General features: G+C 39.2%; 1 protein-coding gene across 7 annotated transcripts in view; it reads left to right on the top strand.

The window, feature by feature from the left end:
* Window positions 1-16338, top strand: part of Ercc6l2 (ERCC excision repair 6 like 2) — a 114024-nt gene that overhangs the window by 83115 nt on the left and 14571 nt on the right. Inside the window, exon 20 of one of the 7 annotated variants that reach the window (XM_063227393.1) lies at window positions 1365-6434. The exons of the other annotated variants lie outside the window; for them this stretch is intronic. Within the exon in view, the coding sequence (XP_063083463.1) occupies window positions 1365-1427 (63 nt within the window). The 3' untranslated portion in view covers window positions 1428-6434. Of the gene's footprint in view, window positions 1-1364; window positions 6435-16338 lie in introns of those variants that run through there. 7 annotated transcript variants of the gene reach the window in all.

Raw genomic sequence — 16338 nt, 5'->3', positions numbered from 1 at the left:
TTAAATTATACTTGAATATTGTAAAACCATTTCTGAAAATAGCTTGTTTTAAAAGCTGTGATATCTGGAAGGAAAACCTGTGTGCCTTAGGCTTAAACTCAGACCACAAAAAATACTTTGAGCATTTGAAGGAACTGATAATACCTTTATTAGGGTTAATTTGTTCTTCTAATATATGGAAGTATGTCATGAAACTTCACTTTACCTGTTTGTGATGTGATGCCTCTTTTTTTTTTCAATCAACTGCATGTTTTCAGCTTAGGTTTACTTAAAAGTTTTTCTAAAAGAAATGTACAAAGACAGCATTCAATTAGGGATTAATCGCCATGGCAACTGAGATGTGCTGACTGAGGGGGAGGATGTATTCTCCCCTCAGTTTCCTGCCAGCTGTCATAGTCCCCTCTACTGCCTGAATCCAAGCCAAAATATAGACTGTGACCAACCCTAAGAAACTATATCTGTATTTTTATAAATTGGTACAAGTATCAGACTATAAAAGAAGACTTAATCCTCTGAATTGGATGACAGACACTTGGCACTCTTGCCAGTGTTTGACAGAGAAATAACGGGCCGCTTTGTAGTAAAACCTGGATTAACAGTAAACCCTTCTTTATGTTACTGCAGTGTGGTGTAAATGAGAGAACTAGATGAGCTGTCAGCCTAGACTGAACGCCGGTAAGGGGGAGTGACTTTTACAATCAGTGCAGGTTTAGGTGCCATTCAGAATACTGTAAATACAAATGTGTTAGTGAGAATTTCCTTTCTTGTATTTGTGTTAGATGGCATTTTATAGATTATTTAAAGCAAGGATTTCTATGCACTGTAGTGGTCTGGATTGCAGTATGTTTATACAGCTCATGGAGTCAGCAAAGAGGAATGGACTGCTTATGATGAGCAGACTTTGGGGAGATAACGTTCCATTATCCTGTTTTTCAGCACAGTGAATGACATGAGTATTTAAAGTAATTGTTCACAAATGAGTAGTTTATGAAGTAGTCTTCTAAATGAGGTTTACGGGTTTCAGCATGCAGCAGAAATAACTTACTCGGTGGTATTTTTCACAATCTTATCATTTGTCTTCTAGATATTAATTTTATGATATTTATATCATAAAGTTATTATTTCAAGTAATTTTAGAGATTAAGATTTGTAAGATTGTTGTATGTGTATGCATGAAATAATGTGACTAGAATTCTCATGAAAAATACTTTTGCATTTCTGTTTCTGGAACTATGATTGGTTGTACCAGGTTTTGTTTCAGAAAGATAGTGTACCATGTAAGTGAAAAATGCCTGTTACTAGCAAGAGGTAAAAAAGCTGGTGTCGCCTGTAAACACGTGTACTTGTCCCTCTCCAAATTGCAGGCCACAAGGAGTCATGGTGCCCTTCCTCACAGTGACACTAGCGGGATTCAGGGACCAGCGTAGCAACTGACAACCTGAAGTGTAGAAAACACTCTCAACTCTGCGAAAAAAAAGTGTTGAAACTGCTAAGAAGATAATGTGTATTTTTATTGTCACAGTTATGATTACTGCTTATCAGTAATAGTAACGAGCAAAATTCTGTAAGTCTGCACAGTGCCTGTTATTTTTACTGCTAACAGAACCAATAATAGACTATTTTAGTATGCCTTAAAATGTATGAAGTCCAGTCCTCTAGTTTTGTTGAAGGACTTGCCTTAATCTGTAGCTAGTTTCCCATGAAGAATATTATAAAAATGTACATTATAATCTAATGTAACAATGTACTGGATTGCCAAAAATAATCTTTACTTTATAGGAAGCAATATGTTGTTTTTTGGGGGTTTTTTTGTTTTGTTTTGTTTTTTTGCCAGGGGTTGAACTCACGACCTCACATTTGCCACGCAGGCACTTTAGGCCACTGAGCTAAGGCCCCAGCCCAAGCAATATGATTCTCTTCTCCTAGTTCATTATTGTTCCAAAGGTATAAAGGATAGATATGGCTTCTGTGAATAATTTCTGTTTAGAATAGTTCAAAGTTTCTAAATACCTATAAAATGCTATTCCTTCAAATAATGCCCTCTAGGTAACATTTTATAAGTTGAGGGGGAGGAACCCTTGTGGAACTCTGACTGACTTGAAGAATGTTAAGCATTTAACAGCCCTTTTCAGATTATATGTCACCCTTCTTGAAGTCATGGTACTACTAATTAGATGTGGCCACTTGGTGGGAATGCCAGTTACCTTGCTGCTGAGAAGCTGCCCCCACACAGGTGAATCCTGGGTTTGCGTAGGATGAGTAAAGCAAAGTAATGAGATATGAACCATCTTATTGCAGAGCCAAAGGCTTCTAACCCAGACTATATAACCCAGACATCTCATTTCGCTCAAATTTTAAAATGAGAGGTCAGGTGACTGCCCTAGGCCCCAGCAGGGGCAGTCAGCTTACATCTTGGTTGTCTTTCCAGCCTTGTGTCCTCTGTCTGCATTTCTCTTGGCTCCTTTGGTCTCTGTTTGAAGATTTCAGATTTACCTTCCCAGTATCACAAGTCGGTCTTTTAATTTTTCCAAGATATCTAGTCTGTGAAGAATTCCCTTTACTTTAGCAGTTATATAAAAAATACATAAATAAAATCAGATGGGTTGAATGCATGCTGCCCTTTAGAAAACACATTTTTTTAGATAGTTAAGCTCTATCTATTTGGACTTAAATACGATGAGCTAGCCATTGTAGTGCATGCCAGTAATCCCAGCACTCTGGAGGCTGAGGCAGGAAGATCACCACAAGTTCAGGACCAACCTAACCTACCTAGCAAAAGCAAGACCAGCCTCCAATACATAGTGAAAGCCTGTCTCAAAAACACCAAAAAGAGAAAAGAAAGAAAAAGAGGGAGTCAGAGAGACAGACAGACAGAAAGAAAGAGAGAAAAAAATAGTGTTGGCAGTATCTGTTCTACCCTTTGGTTTCAGCAAAGGCATAATTTTCCTCTTTTAATTTTTTTTTCTTAGTTTGGTGTTTAATCTTGGTTGTTGGTGTGGACTGGATGAGGCGATGTCTAGGAAATTGGTAAAGCACACTTGTGTCTGTGAGGTCACCTTTGACCGACGTGTTGGGCAGCCAGCTGAGTGAGGAAGGTCTACAGGAGCTGTAGACTGGGGCTCAAATGAAGCAGAAAGAGCAGAAACAGGAAACTCAAGTTTGTCCATGCTTTTGAGCAAATAAGGGTTTTGCTGCTATTGTTGCAGATTCTAGACTTTTCAGACTTTGAACACAGACTTGAACCAGTACCTGCCCAGGTGTCTTCCAGGTTGTCAGTCTTAGACTAGGGCTGCAATCATTGGTCCCTCTTGTTCTGTGACTTTCAGCTTCTTGGACTGAGTGACCATTGGTTGCTCTAGCTCTACAGTATACAGATAGCCATTGAGGCTCTTAAGCCTCTGATTGTATAACGGCCTAATAAATACTCTTGTAATTATGTTCATTCTGTTCCTCTGGAGAATCCTGATTAGTACACTTACGCTTTCTCTCTACTTGAAATAACCTTCAGCCTTGCATTTAGTAATCCCCATAATTCCAAACCTCTCTTAGTTTCAAGATCTACCACCTTGTCATCTCCTCCACAAAGATTGCCTTGATTCTTCTCTTGCGTGAAAGTAAGCTGCCTTTCCTCTTATTTTTCTCCTTCATGCACTAGTACTTTATGTTTCCTTCTTGTTCTCAAGTATGGCTTTTGGATTTCTGTTATATTTATGTAAATTTCTTTCTCTTCTAATAAACCCTAAATTTTGAAATAGTAAGCTGTATTTCTGATTCTTCTTTGATAACTCAAAATAACATTTTTTATATAACTGTGGTTAGTAATTTTTGAACAAATTTAGATGTTTGGTATTTTTTAGGGTACAATGTATCCAACTATCATGGTCTAAGAATTTTTAAGTGGTTTAAATTATTTTTTCCAACATTCATAGCTGCCCTGAAAATGATACTGAATAGAGCTATACTTGATTTAACCAGGATGATATGATGATACATATTTTTTTGATTTTCAGCCACATTTCCTGACTTACAACTTCCTCTTCAAGGCAGGCAATAAAACTAGAGTTTCTTTTCCCCAAGGTGAGCCAAAGGACTCCTAATATGCCTACCACCCATGCCCTTTGTCTTAGAGCTGGCCATAAAGACATTCTATGACCTATGTTGTGTAGTATAGGTCATGAGACCCTCCTAAGTCCAGAGAGGTCATATCTCCAGCTTTGGGATTGGGAGCTGAGTAGCTATGGGTAAAACCCATGAGACTGTTGGTTGACTACAAGGTAGAAATGGCATAGTGGCATGCCTCTTTCTGTCAGACTCTACCTTCTAATAACATATTTAGTTCTTATCTGTTCTATGAATGGATTCATAGATGAGTGCAGCACCCCATAATCCACCTTCTAAAATCTCCCCCTCAGTACTGGAGGCATTAGTGGGACATTCCAGATCCACAGCAGTGGCATAATGAGAAGGGGCACTGCCCTGTGCATCTTTTCAGCTTCGTACAATGTAAGCATAAGTTCTGTGAGCCACTCCAAAAACTTAACTGAATCTAAGAAATGGTTACCCTAATTTATAACCAGCTGAGTAGCCATCTGTAAAATAAACTGGGCTTGCAGTTGATATCCTGAGTGAGAGGAGCATAAATCTTGGGACTGAAGCCTTAAGCTGTGAGAGATTACACTGTCTCCAGGTAATCAATATCAAAATTAAATTAGGAACCACTCAGCAAAATTGGTTGCTTGCTTGTTGGAGGGAAAGAAATCCCCACACATCTGGTGTCAGAAGTCTTCTGTGTTGATGAGGGTGTGAGAACAGAATTGTAGAAGACCAAGTGGACAGCTCGCCTTGAGTGTAGGACTATCACCTCTACATTAGTTAAACCAGGGCCTGTCCCCATGTACTGCAATGTACAGAGCTGGCTAAGCTATTTCCTTCTCCCTTCGATTGGCTCTAAGCAGTACAGATAAGGCTAGCTGAGATACTGATAAGTAATCCTTCAGGCCCACAAACAGTTTCCTCGCATCATGTTCCCCATAAACAGTTGAGCACAGTGCAATAACAGAGCCATAGCTCCAGGAATGTCAGTTGGGTACCAGCCTCAATTTAAGAGCCTATAACTTCCTAGGGCACAAAAGTTTACATATCAGAAACTAAAACAACAGCCCCCTATAACATTCAAATGCTACCCTAGTTGAGTTATACGCACTGATCTTTCTGCATATCCTTCTCTCTGCATATTGCAGAGGTGTTTGCACTCCACCTGGCCAGCTCAGCTCACATTGCTCATATAATTCTTGCCATTCTCACTATTACTCATCCTTAAACCACTCCCTTCTTCACAATAACTTCTGGGGGAGGCCTTGGATCAGGACCTTTGTTCCATGACTCCTCACCTGGACCAGACTCAGGACCCTCTGACTAATCATAACTGTAAATATATTGTAGTGTCTTTATTCTCACTGTGGGTTTCACTGGAATTGATAGATTAAAATTAATTTGCCAGAATTCCAATAGTGTATCAGTGGGATTACAAATATAACTTTCCAGATTGAGAAGTAGACCCCTCCCTAAAAAAACGATTACAATATTTTAAGGGATTATAAGATACAATATTTGGATTACAACATTTGACACCCAATGTGGTGCCTGAACCCATGACCCTGAGATAACAGATGCTTTGTGTTTTCCTAGACAAAGAAGTGTCCTTGGTTTTGAGTGGCATTGTTAGTCTTTAGCAGATTCACTCAGTCTTTACGTCTAACCATGGCACCTACTGGCTGATTCTTCACCGTACTCAATCCAAGTTCTCTCCTCCCTAAATCAGACTTCAAGGATCACTCTGTCCCAGCCTTCTTTAGCACCTACTATATATGCTCGCCACACTGTGGGTGGGGCATATGTTTCATCTTGTTGAATTTGTTCTTCCCTCATGTGTGTTAAAACTCCTGAAGGATTAGAACCCTAGTGTACATTTGTTTAAGCACCCCCCTTAACAACAGCAATACCAGCAGAAGTTCAGAAAGAGTTTTTCTAATTCCTACATGAAGATACTGCACAAGACAGACCCCACAACTGTTTTTATGAGTAGTCTTAGCTCACAACTTAAAATATGTAAACTAGTAAATAAAGTTATGTTTGAGCAGTGTAAGTGTCGGTATTCTTGATCTTCATAATTTGTCATCTTTTCATGATTGTGCTGGTACAGGAAACCCACTCAAGAAGGGCAACATGGAGAGTAATATCAGAAAAATATCCCTACCTAGCCATTGTCATCTAGCAAAATAAAACTAAAGAGCTACTATGTGGCTTAATTTTCTGTCTCCAAAGTTTTTGTGAAATGGGTCGGGCATGTGACTCAATGGGAGAGTGTGTGTTTGTCAAGCAGAAGGCTCTGAGTTTGATCCTTGGTGACACAAAAATAAAGTCTATGAAATGTTTTACTGTTTCCTTTCGATGGTACACAAGGCCTGTCTCAGTGTGACCCTAGCCAGCTTTTCTAGGTTTGTCCAAGACATTCATCAGGGTTGTCAGTACTACTTACGTGCCCATCGCTATGCTAGACACTGGGGGTATAAAGATGGACAAGCTCTTCCCAGACAGTTCATGCCTCCATGCCACTGCTCCTGAGTGTCTTTTGCTTAAAATTCCTTTTTCACCTGAGTCTGCCTATTAAATGCCTGTCGCTTGTTATCTAGAACAGCTCTTCCCACGTGTCTGTGGCAATTTGTTTGTCTTTATTTTTACTTGTGTGTATGCATAACTATTATAGCACTTACAGTATTATAAATTACAATATTGTGAGTATATCTACACAAAAATATTCAGCTTCAAAAAACAATAACCATCTCTAAAAGTGGGCTATGTAAAAGATCATTGAACTAATTCATGTAGCAACAAGTCTTGTAGGAGGCATTTTCAGGGTTAGTGTTATAGCTCAATGATACCATAGGTTCAGGATTTTTTCATTTTCTGTCCCATTATCCTTTGCAATTTTAAGTTTCAGTCCTTAGGCCTTTGCTTCATATTGCCAAATAATGACTGCACATCAAGAACTCTCCTCTCACAAATGCATTCAAACACAGAAGAGTGTGGTTTTCCTCATATCTCTCCTTTTACCAAGGAGGAAACTTTCTGGAAGAACGTAATTGGCTGGACTGTTTCCCTGGAACTGAGAGCACCGTTCACCTTTCCTGATCACATTTCTAAGATAGTTCTAACTTTAGCCAGACAAGAGAGGAAGGCAGTGCCTATTAGGAAGGCCGCCAACAAATGGCTAGACTGTGAATGTCTTTTGTATTGGACCATGAACGTTAGTCTTTTTTCCTGTAAATAGTAGCTAGATGTTCAATTAGAGATTACTGATTTTAATTAAATTCTGGTGGCTACTAGGTAAAGCCTGCTCAAAGACATTCTATAAGTAATGATGTAGAGAGTTGCTCTAATTTATTAGTATATGCATAAATCTTCTGTGGTGGGCTGATATCAGGATAAGTGTCTGGAATGTGTGCCATTTTGCAGTTTTTCTGATGAAAATATCCTCTTACAGCTTCTACAGCAGATTGTTGGTAAATTGATGTTCTATTTTAGAGGTGTCAGTGATCTTTTCCCAAGTTACTGTCAAAATCACATTTCAGTTAATCTGTAAACATGAGTATTTAGCATCAAATCCTTCAAAATGAATTGGAAAGGCATATCCTGCTGCTTTGTGTAATACAGAAAGCTGCCTTGTGGCAGTTGAAATACTGAGTGCCTTGCTAGCAAGAAGTTTTTACCCTGTTCATAAAAATGTTTTGGTAAATATCTTCCAAAAATTAATTTTTCTTAGTTGTGTTATAATTGTGTAAGTTTATATTCATACAATACGCATTTATTGAGAGCCAGTATAAGACTGAGGAGTTAATAGAAAAATAATGTGTGTGTGTGTGTGTGTGCACTCACACGCATGTATGATTGCCCTCTGGATTAAAGTGACATAGGGGCTAGTTAAAGAGGTAATATCAACACCATCAGGAGTTTCATTCCTTACAGGAAGTCTTACCAATTCAAAGAGAGCCCCCTGATTTTGTTGTATTCCCTTGGGTAAAGTTAGAAACTTTAGCCTATACGCAGCATTATTGGCTGCTTGGTGTGATGTATGTATGATGAAGCAGATTCCATTTACATAATAAATGTATGAAAAATTGAAATAATGCAAGAAAAAGTATGCAGGAAAAATCCCATGAAACTCAGCCTGCAAGCTTGGGTGTGGCAAATGGTGTGGGCAGAAAATAAGACTGAAGACATTTGGAGCCAGGGATGAATGTGAGCATATGTTTGGCAACTACTGAGAAGATTCCCCTGACTAAGCACTTACGTTGGACAGGCAGCAACAAAGCCACGTAGATTGCTGGGACTGAATCCTGACAGGCCTTGCGCTGGTGAGGTGACCAGTACTGTTTAACTGCCCTGATGAGACTAAGATGTTAGAGTTTATACTCACAGGTAACTCCTAAGAGGTGACATTTTGCAGCATGCCAAATACCTAATCATTCCATGGTCAAGAAAGCAAAGGACCGGAGCTAGAGCAGGTAGATACAGTCATTATTCTAGACCGAAAGACTGCTGTTTTCATGTAAGGAGAGAGCCCTTTCAAAAGTCGGGGGAAGCTCAGACCTGTTGACTTGGGTCATTGTGGTCAAATTTCCTCATGTGGAGGTGTCCAGTATCTGCTAAAAGAAAGCATGAGAGTTTACTGTGGACTAGTGGCTCCCGCGGGATGGCCAAGGCTCTGTTCAGAGGTCTGCACAGAAGTAACTATTTTTAGAGCAATGCTAAATGTTCATGTGCTCGCGTTTACACTGACAGGGTAACAGCATGGGGCAAACTTCTGGTGGCTTAGCATGGATCAAGTGGTAGCCCCAAATTATTCTACCAGTATTGGATTCTTACCCACCATAGCAGCAGGGGCAAACCCTAGCTTTTCTTACAAACATTCGTGATGAAAATAAAAAATACTATTAATTCTATCAAACAACCATTATTTAGTGGCTTTTTTATGTTATGTGTGATGAAAAAAGAATGCATAAAGCAGTTAGGCAGTCATTTAAGCTGCAAACTGAAATTGCCACTTTTTTATGGAACATCTTTTGTGCATCAAAAAATAACTGACAAAACCAGTCATTCAGACTTGGGTATTTCACATGCACTTTCTCAGCAATGAATCTTGCTGAGCATCTGGCTTCAGGGAAAACAGTGGGCCATACTTTCTGGCCAGGGATAAAATTCAGGCTTTCACATAAAAGTTAAAATACTGAAAAGCTCATGCTTGCCACCATGACTTCACATGACTTACAGACTTTTCTGATAATAACCAAAATGATTATTCAGCATTGTGTATTGCATCAATATTCTGAAGAGCTACATAACTCTGTTAATCCCTATTTTCTGGGTAACCAGTGAATGTTAAAAGTCATGTGTGGCAAAGAGTTTCTTAAAGTAGAATGTGCACCAGTGAAACTGAATTTTAACAGTATAAAATTTTATTGATAGGTTTTAGATTTTTCATGAAATTAGCCTTAGTCGAGTTTTTATATAGTACCAAAAGAAATGTCCATAATTATCTGAAAAAAAACTACTTAAAAAAATTTTTTTTCTGACTCCGTATTTGTCTGAAGCCAGTTTTCTTCATCTCCTTCAACCAGAACATCAACACAGGTCAAATGCAGAAACAGGTTTGAGACTAGTGGTCTTTGATTAAGCCAGATATTAAAGACACTTGCAAAAATGTAAAACATTGTTACACTTGCATTAACTTTTTAGTTATTTGCCTTGGAAAATATACTTAGTTTTTGTTTTAAGAAAGTCATTGATGGGCTGAGATGTACCTTAGTGGCATACTGCTTACCTAGATACATAAGGCCCCGAATTCAGTTCCCAGTACCAAAAAAAAGAAAAGAAAAAGAAATTTATGTTAACATGTAATGACCTTATCTTTATTTTAATGATTTAATGCTTTAAATAGCTATTACCAATACACTAAGAAGCTCTTTGGAATCCTCAGTGTTTTTAAGGGTGGAATTGAGACTGGATCTCACTATGTAGTTCTGGCTTTGGACTCACTGTGTAGTCCAAGTTGGCCTCAAACTCATGGTGATTCTCCTGGTTCAGCCTCCTGAGTGCTGGGATTATAGGTGTGTGCCGCCATGCCCTGGCCCTCAGTCTTAAAAGTACAAAGAAGTCATAGCACTAAAACACTTCACAGCTACTGTCTTAAGACTGTATGAAGTCAGGTATGGTATCAACACTCCTAAGCTCAACACTAAAGGCAGGAAGACTACAAGTTCGGCCCAGTTTGGGCAAGTTAGCAGTTTATTGAGACTATCTCAAAATTTAAAAAAAAAAAAATTTTTTTTTTTTATTTAAAGAAAAGGAAACAAAAAAATACATGGAGATTTAAAAAAGGGTAGAAATAATACAAAATTACAGAAAACAAACAGTAAGAAATTGCTCGTTGATAAGTTACACATTGTCATCTTAGAAATAGCTGTTCAGGTTATAGAATTAAAGTATTTAGAATGACATTCAAAAAGTGACACTACAAACCATTCTGCTCTATGATCGAACAAAAGCTCAGTAATATGGTTATCAGTCCTACACATTTGTTTTACATCTCAAAGAGGGTAAGATTAAACATATCAAAACAGAACAAAACATTTTTAAAAACAATTTAAAGAAATACAGATTTCAAAGCAAGTCCACTGGAGATCTTCACTGTCTATCTAACTGTCTCTAGTTTCTTACAAATAGTTGTCCCCATCTTCACCCACTTTATAGACTTATTGCATATTATAGAACTAATCAAATCATTACAGGATGCTGAAGGCTTTTTAGGTCCTCAAGTTCCAAATTAGGGAAGACAATAATAACTACCATCGCATCTCTCATTCTCTTTGTGATAGCTGTCCCCATCTCTACATATGCTGAAATTGAACTCAAGAAACCAGTCCAATGTCATTCTAATCAGCGAACAATAGTATTGCTAGAATTTATATCATAATGCTATAAAATTAGGCTCGGGTTTCTTAGCATCTCTTCCTCAGAGTATCTGTTCATTACATCTTGCATTATATAATCTGTTCCCGTAAATAATTTTTTTAAAAACCCATATGTGAATTTCTACATATATATCTGTCCTCTCTGTATTATAGGGAAAACCAAGTCATAGCAAGACAGCAAAACAATTTCCTAGAAAAACATGCAATGGATAAGACATATAAGACCACAATATAGATGATCTTCCGTAGTTACTATGTTTTCTCTTGTTATTTTCAATAGATTGTCCACAACACTGGCTTATTATAGTTAAACATAGTATCACCTATTTTTATAAAAACTTAACTTTGACAGCATTGTAGGATTTGAGAGCTGTTACTAGTTAATATCAGTATGGATATCCTTTACATCTTGTCATCTTCAGAGTAGTTGCCTCTACTTTTAGGCTTGATACTAACAAGCATACCAAATTCAAATAAAATCAGTCAAGGCCAACCCATAGTCTTATGATTCAGATTCAATTAAGATCAGTCATAGTAAGACAATGTAAGTAATACAGGATTTCAGTTTAAGTTAATAGGAAAGTAAGGATAGTTACCATGGTATAACCTGCTATTTTTGGGTCAAGATGTCTGTGCCCTCAAATCTGACATGAGTGGACAGACCAGAACAAATTAAATTCAAACGAAATATGGCGATAAGACTAGTGTGTCTTTTAAATCCTTATACACCATTAACAATGACCTCTGCCTTTTTTTTTATAATGTTTCAGAGCTGTCTATACTAAAGACTATAGCTTACCGTCTCTGCCTCATGCCTGCTACTCCACTTTCTGCTATAATTTGTCCACCTTATTCCCTCATTCCACTGTCTGCCCCGTTCATTGAGGCCTCTCTGCCACTGTTGCTGGAATCCTGGTATCTCTTCCTCTCTTTCTCTGTAATGTCCTTCAGCACTCTGTGTAGGGTTGGATTGGTGGCCACGAACTCCCACAGTTCCTCCTTGTCTTGGAAGTATCTTATTTCTCCATTAATTTTGAGAAAGAGTTTTGATGGGTATATGAGCTTTGGCTGCATATTATTTTCTTTCAGGACTTGGAATATTTCTCCCCACTCCCTTCTTGACTTAAGAGTTTGTGTTGATAAGTCTGCTGTTATTTTGATAATTTTCCCGTTGTAGGTAATCTGCATCTTTTCTCTGGCTGCTTTTAATATTCTGTTCTTTTGGTGGATTTCTGGAATCTTGATTATTATATGTCTAGGCGTAGATCTGTTTTGGATGTAGGTAGCTGGTGTTCTGTATGCCTCTTTTATCTGGATATCATTTCTTTTTGCTATACATGGGAAATTTTGCTTTAATATATCCGTGAATATTCTTTGTATTTCATTTTTGGTTGCTCCTGCTTCCTCACTCACATTCTTATTCTTAAGTTATGTATCTTTTTGTCATCTTCTAGTTTTTGAATTGTTTCTTTCTGGTTCCTTGTTATTTTTAAGAGGCTTTTTCTTTCACAATCATATGCCATAAATCTCTCTTCAAGTTTCAGAAGGCTGTCTTTAGTTTCTGTCAAGGCATTTTGCCAGTGTTCAATGGAGTTTTTAGTTTCCTGGTATTCTCTTTGGATCTGTTTCATGTATTCTAAGTTATGTTTAAATTCTTCTTCAGAAGTTTCTCTTTTCTGATTTCCTCAGTTCTTCCATCTGTGTTCTCTTGGACGGGGCTTGTCATTTCTTTAATTAATCTCTTTATATCTTGCCTCACTTGGATCAGGAGTACAGCTTTAAATTCATCTATGAGATCATGAAGGTATTTTTTAATTTTGGCTGATGCTGTGTCGAGCAATGGATGGTTACTGTGCTTGTTCTCTTCAGTGTTTACTTCTCCTGGGCTTATTTTCTCATGTTGGGCAGCTGGAGAATTTTTTTTATTTTTATCTCTTGTCATGTGTCTGGTTTCTTTCAGACTGGAGTGTCCTGGGGGTCTCTGGCCCTCTCCGAATTACTTAGGGCCTTTCAGAAGCGTGCTGACTTGAGTTTTTGCTGTCCTCCCCAATTTGCTGTTATCTGGGGTAGGCTGGGATGCAGGGGCGGTACAGGCTAGTCTCCAGCCTCTGTGCCAGTCAATCCGTAAAATAGGCTATACTTTCTGGATGTCACTGAGTTGTGACTATTTTGTATCTGCTTATTGGGCCCCAAGTAGAGGCTTGGTTTAGCCCCAGTAGCTCCTGCCAGTTCTCTTTGTACCAGAAGCAGCTGACTAATGTCACTATGGCACAGGGTTCTGCCCAAATCCCAGCTGTTCTTTTCCAGACCTCTCTGTGACAGGAGCACCAGAACAGCAGATCTGCCCAAATCCAAGATGTCTCCCACTAGTTCTCTGTATGACGCTGAAGCCAGCACGTACTCAGGCTCTGCCCAATTTCAAGATGTCTTCCACCAGCCCTCCCTACAGGGGGACTCGGTGATGTCACCGAGCTGTAGGTTCTGCCCAACTCTAAGATGTCTGCCGCCAGACTCTCTGTGTATTGATGTCCCCGTGGTGGCGGGCACTGCCCAGTTCCAAGATGTTCTCTGGCCAACCCCAGCAGCTGCGGGGTCCCCAGGACTCACTAGGGTTCAGCGCAGGTCCTCCTCCTGGGTCCACTGCACACCACGCTGCCCACCTTTCCCACGCTCCCGGCACAACGCGGAACGGTCAGAAATCTGCACAGCGTTCCGCTTCGGAGCTCCAGAGCCTTTCACGATCTCCTCTGGTGCAGCGGGGCAGTCCTGGCTGCTTCTCAGGGTCCCAGATCTCAGTTTCCAGCAGTCACCAAAAGCCAACACAGCTTTTCCTGTTGGGTCCACGGGTCAGTTTGTTGATTTAAAGGCGCGGGATTTGCAGCCTCCTGTTATCAGTCTTCACAGTCTCAGCACGACTTTAAATCCTCTAGGTGCACTGTCTTGGTTAATAAGAATCGTTATCCATTTGTCTGGCCCTCTCCATGTTGTCATATTCTAGCTTCTAATATGATTTCTCCGGAGAGACTCTCCGCCCGATCCCCTAGAAAGCCGCCATTTTTTTTCCAAAAAAAAATTTTTTTAAGAGCTGGGTGTTTGTAGCTGCTTGCAGAGGCCTCAGGGTTCAATCCCCAGTACTCCAAGGAGAAAGAAAAGGAGAGAGGAGGAGAGGCACCTGATCATCAAAATCAGTTTCCGTGGAGAAAACATCATTCCTCTCATGAGTAACTCAAGAAGACATATCAGAATTGGGATGTAAATGATATGATTTTAGGGAACCCTCTGCAGTTTACTACGGCAGGTGAATCATTCAGACCTTAGTATTTATTATCTATTATTAATAATCTGCGCTGAACCTCACAAGTTAATTGCAAGGTCTCAGTGTCATCTCTGCCTTGGTCTGCAGAATGTTCTTCCCAGACACTGGAGGGCCACTGAGGGCTTGTAACCAGTCAGACCACGTGGGCCTGCTGAAGAAGGCAGCACACGGGGTGCCTGTCAGAAAAGGCACCAGCACCAGTCTGTGATCATTTCATGTGGCAGGTGTGTTTCATTAGGGTCCTCAAGTAGTCTCTAGAGAAAGTAGTATAGTAGTATAAATAAAACTCAGTACATACAAAGATTTGAACTTGAGATCAGAATACAAAATGCTTAGACTTACTCATTCCTGCCTACTGGAGATCTTATGAGACTGGTTGAACTGTGAATTTTAAGTATGAAAGAATCTAGTAGTAAGGTACCAGACCCAAATCCCCTACCCACTAGGCCCAATCCCCAAGTCCCTCATTAGCAATGGATAATTAGGTTCATAAGGTAGGCGGCCTCCCGAAGTTTACACCGATGGAGGTGGAAGAAGACCTAGGCCCAGGCCCAGAGTGCTGAGTCACTGCTCACTCTGGGGTCCTGCTGAGGGTGTTAGCTAAAATTCCCTTCTACATGTCTGCAGGCTTTGGTAAAAGACCCTGCCATGGCTCCACCTGGCCCTTTGCATTCCTTGGCTGCCATGCCATGAATGGAAGAGTGTCCAGGTTGACACAGCCCAGGGAAGTGGAATTTATGTGTTTCTTCAGGGGGTGATTGAAAATTACAGTAAGGTTTTAAAAATTATTGCAGTAGAAGACACATTGAGATTAATCCCCCTCAAGACTCACCCCTTACTTTGAACACAACTGTCCCATCATTCTTGCCACTTTCTGAAGCAATTCTGGAGGGCTTTTCATGACTGTCTTTAGTTGTACTGTCATGGCTGCCTCAGTGTCCTCAAATGATTCAAAATGTTTACTTTTCATGGCCATTTTGACTTCAGGGAAGAGCTGGGAATTGCATGGTGGCAGATCTGGGGAATGAGGCAGATGAGGACACCCCCTGACTGTTTTACAAGCCTGCCTTTCTGTTTAAGGGTGCTCAGCAGCAGCATTCACAGTGTTCTTTACTAGACCTCTTTTTTTTTTTTAATTTTAAAGAGGGTAAAATTAAACAACAAAACAGAACATAGGAAAGCAATGTAAGAGACATAAATTTCAAAGCAAGACAATCAGAGATCTTCAGTGTCTACTGTATTATCTCTTGTTTTCTTCCAAGTAGTTGACCATATCTTCAACATACAGAGAATTCACACGAAACAATATAGTATAGAACTGATCTGAACAAGATGAGAAAGATGTTTTAGGTCTTCAAGACCAGACAATAGGGAAGTCACCAATGGCTGTCATAGTGTCTCTCATTCTCTTCAAAATAGCTGTCCATACCTTCATGTATGTTGAAATTAAACAACAACAGCAACAACAACAACAACAACAAAAAAAAACAGGCTAAAATCACTCTGAACAAAGAATAATAGTATTGCTGGATTTCACATCATGATGCTACAGAATCAGCCCTGGGTACCTTAGTGTCTCTTTTTCTTTAAAGTAGCTGTTCATTTCATCATGTGTTATATAATCGGTTCTCATAAACTGTTCATAGGTATATGAACTCTATATGTTCATAGGTATATGACACTCTACACATGCATGAGTGTCTACATGTATTTCTAGCCTTTCTGTATTAGAAGGAAAAATAAAACAAAGCAAGACAAAACAAAACAAATTTCTATAAAAACCTGAAATGAAAAAGTCATAAAAAACTTAAGTACAAGGTGATCTACAGTGTTTACTGTGTTATCTCTTGTTATCTTCAATAGACTTGTCTATATCATCAGGCATAGTATAATTGAATATAGCAGTACATAATATTAATAAAAACAAAACATTGTGGACAGTATAAAACTTCAAAAGCCGGTAATAAACCAGAGCGGGTATCCTAGTGAATC

Source organism: Cavia porcellus, unplaced genomic scaffold (genome assembly GCF_034190915.1).
Source record: "Cavia porcellus strain 051 isolate PalLab524CR breed Dunkin Hartley unplaced genomic scaffold, mCavPor4.1 scaffold_17, whole genome shotgun sequence".
Classification (NCBI taxonomy): domain Eukaryota; kingdom Metazoa; phylum Chordata; class Mammalia; order Rodentia; family Caviidae; genus Cavia; species Cavia porcellus.
Note: the sequence above shows the minus strand (reverse complement) of the source record. Positions and strands in the feature narration are given on the sequence as shown.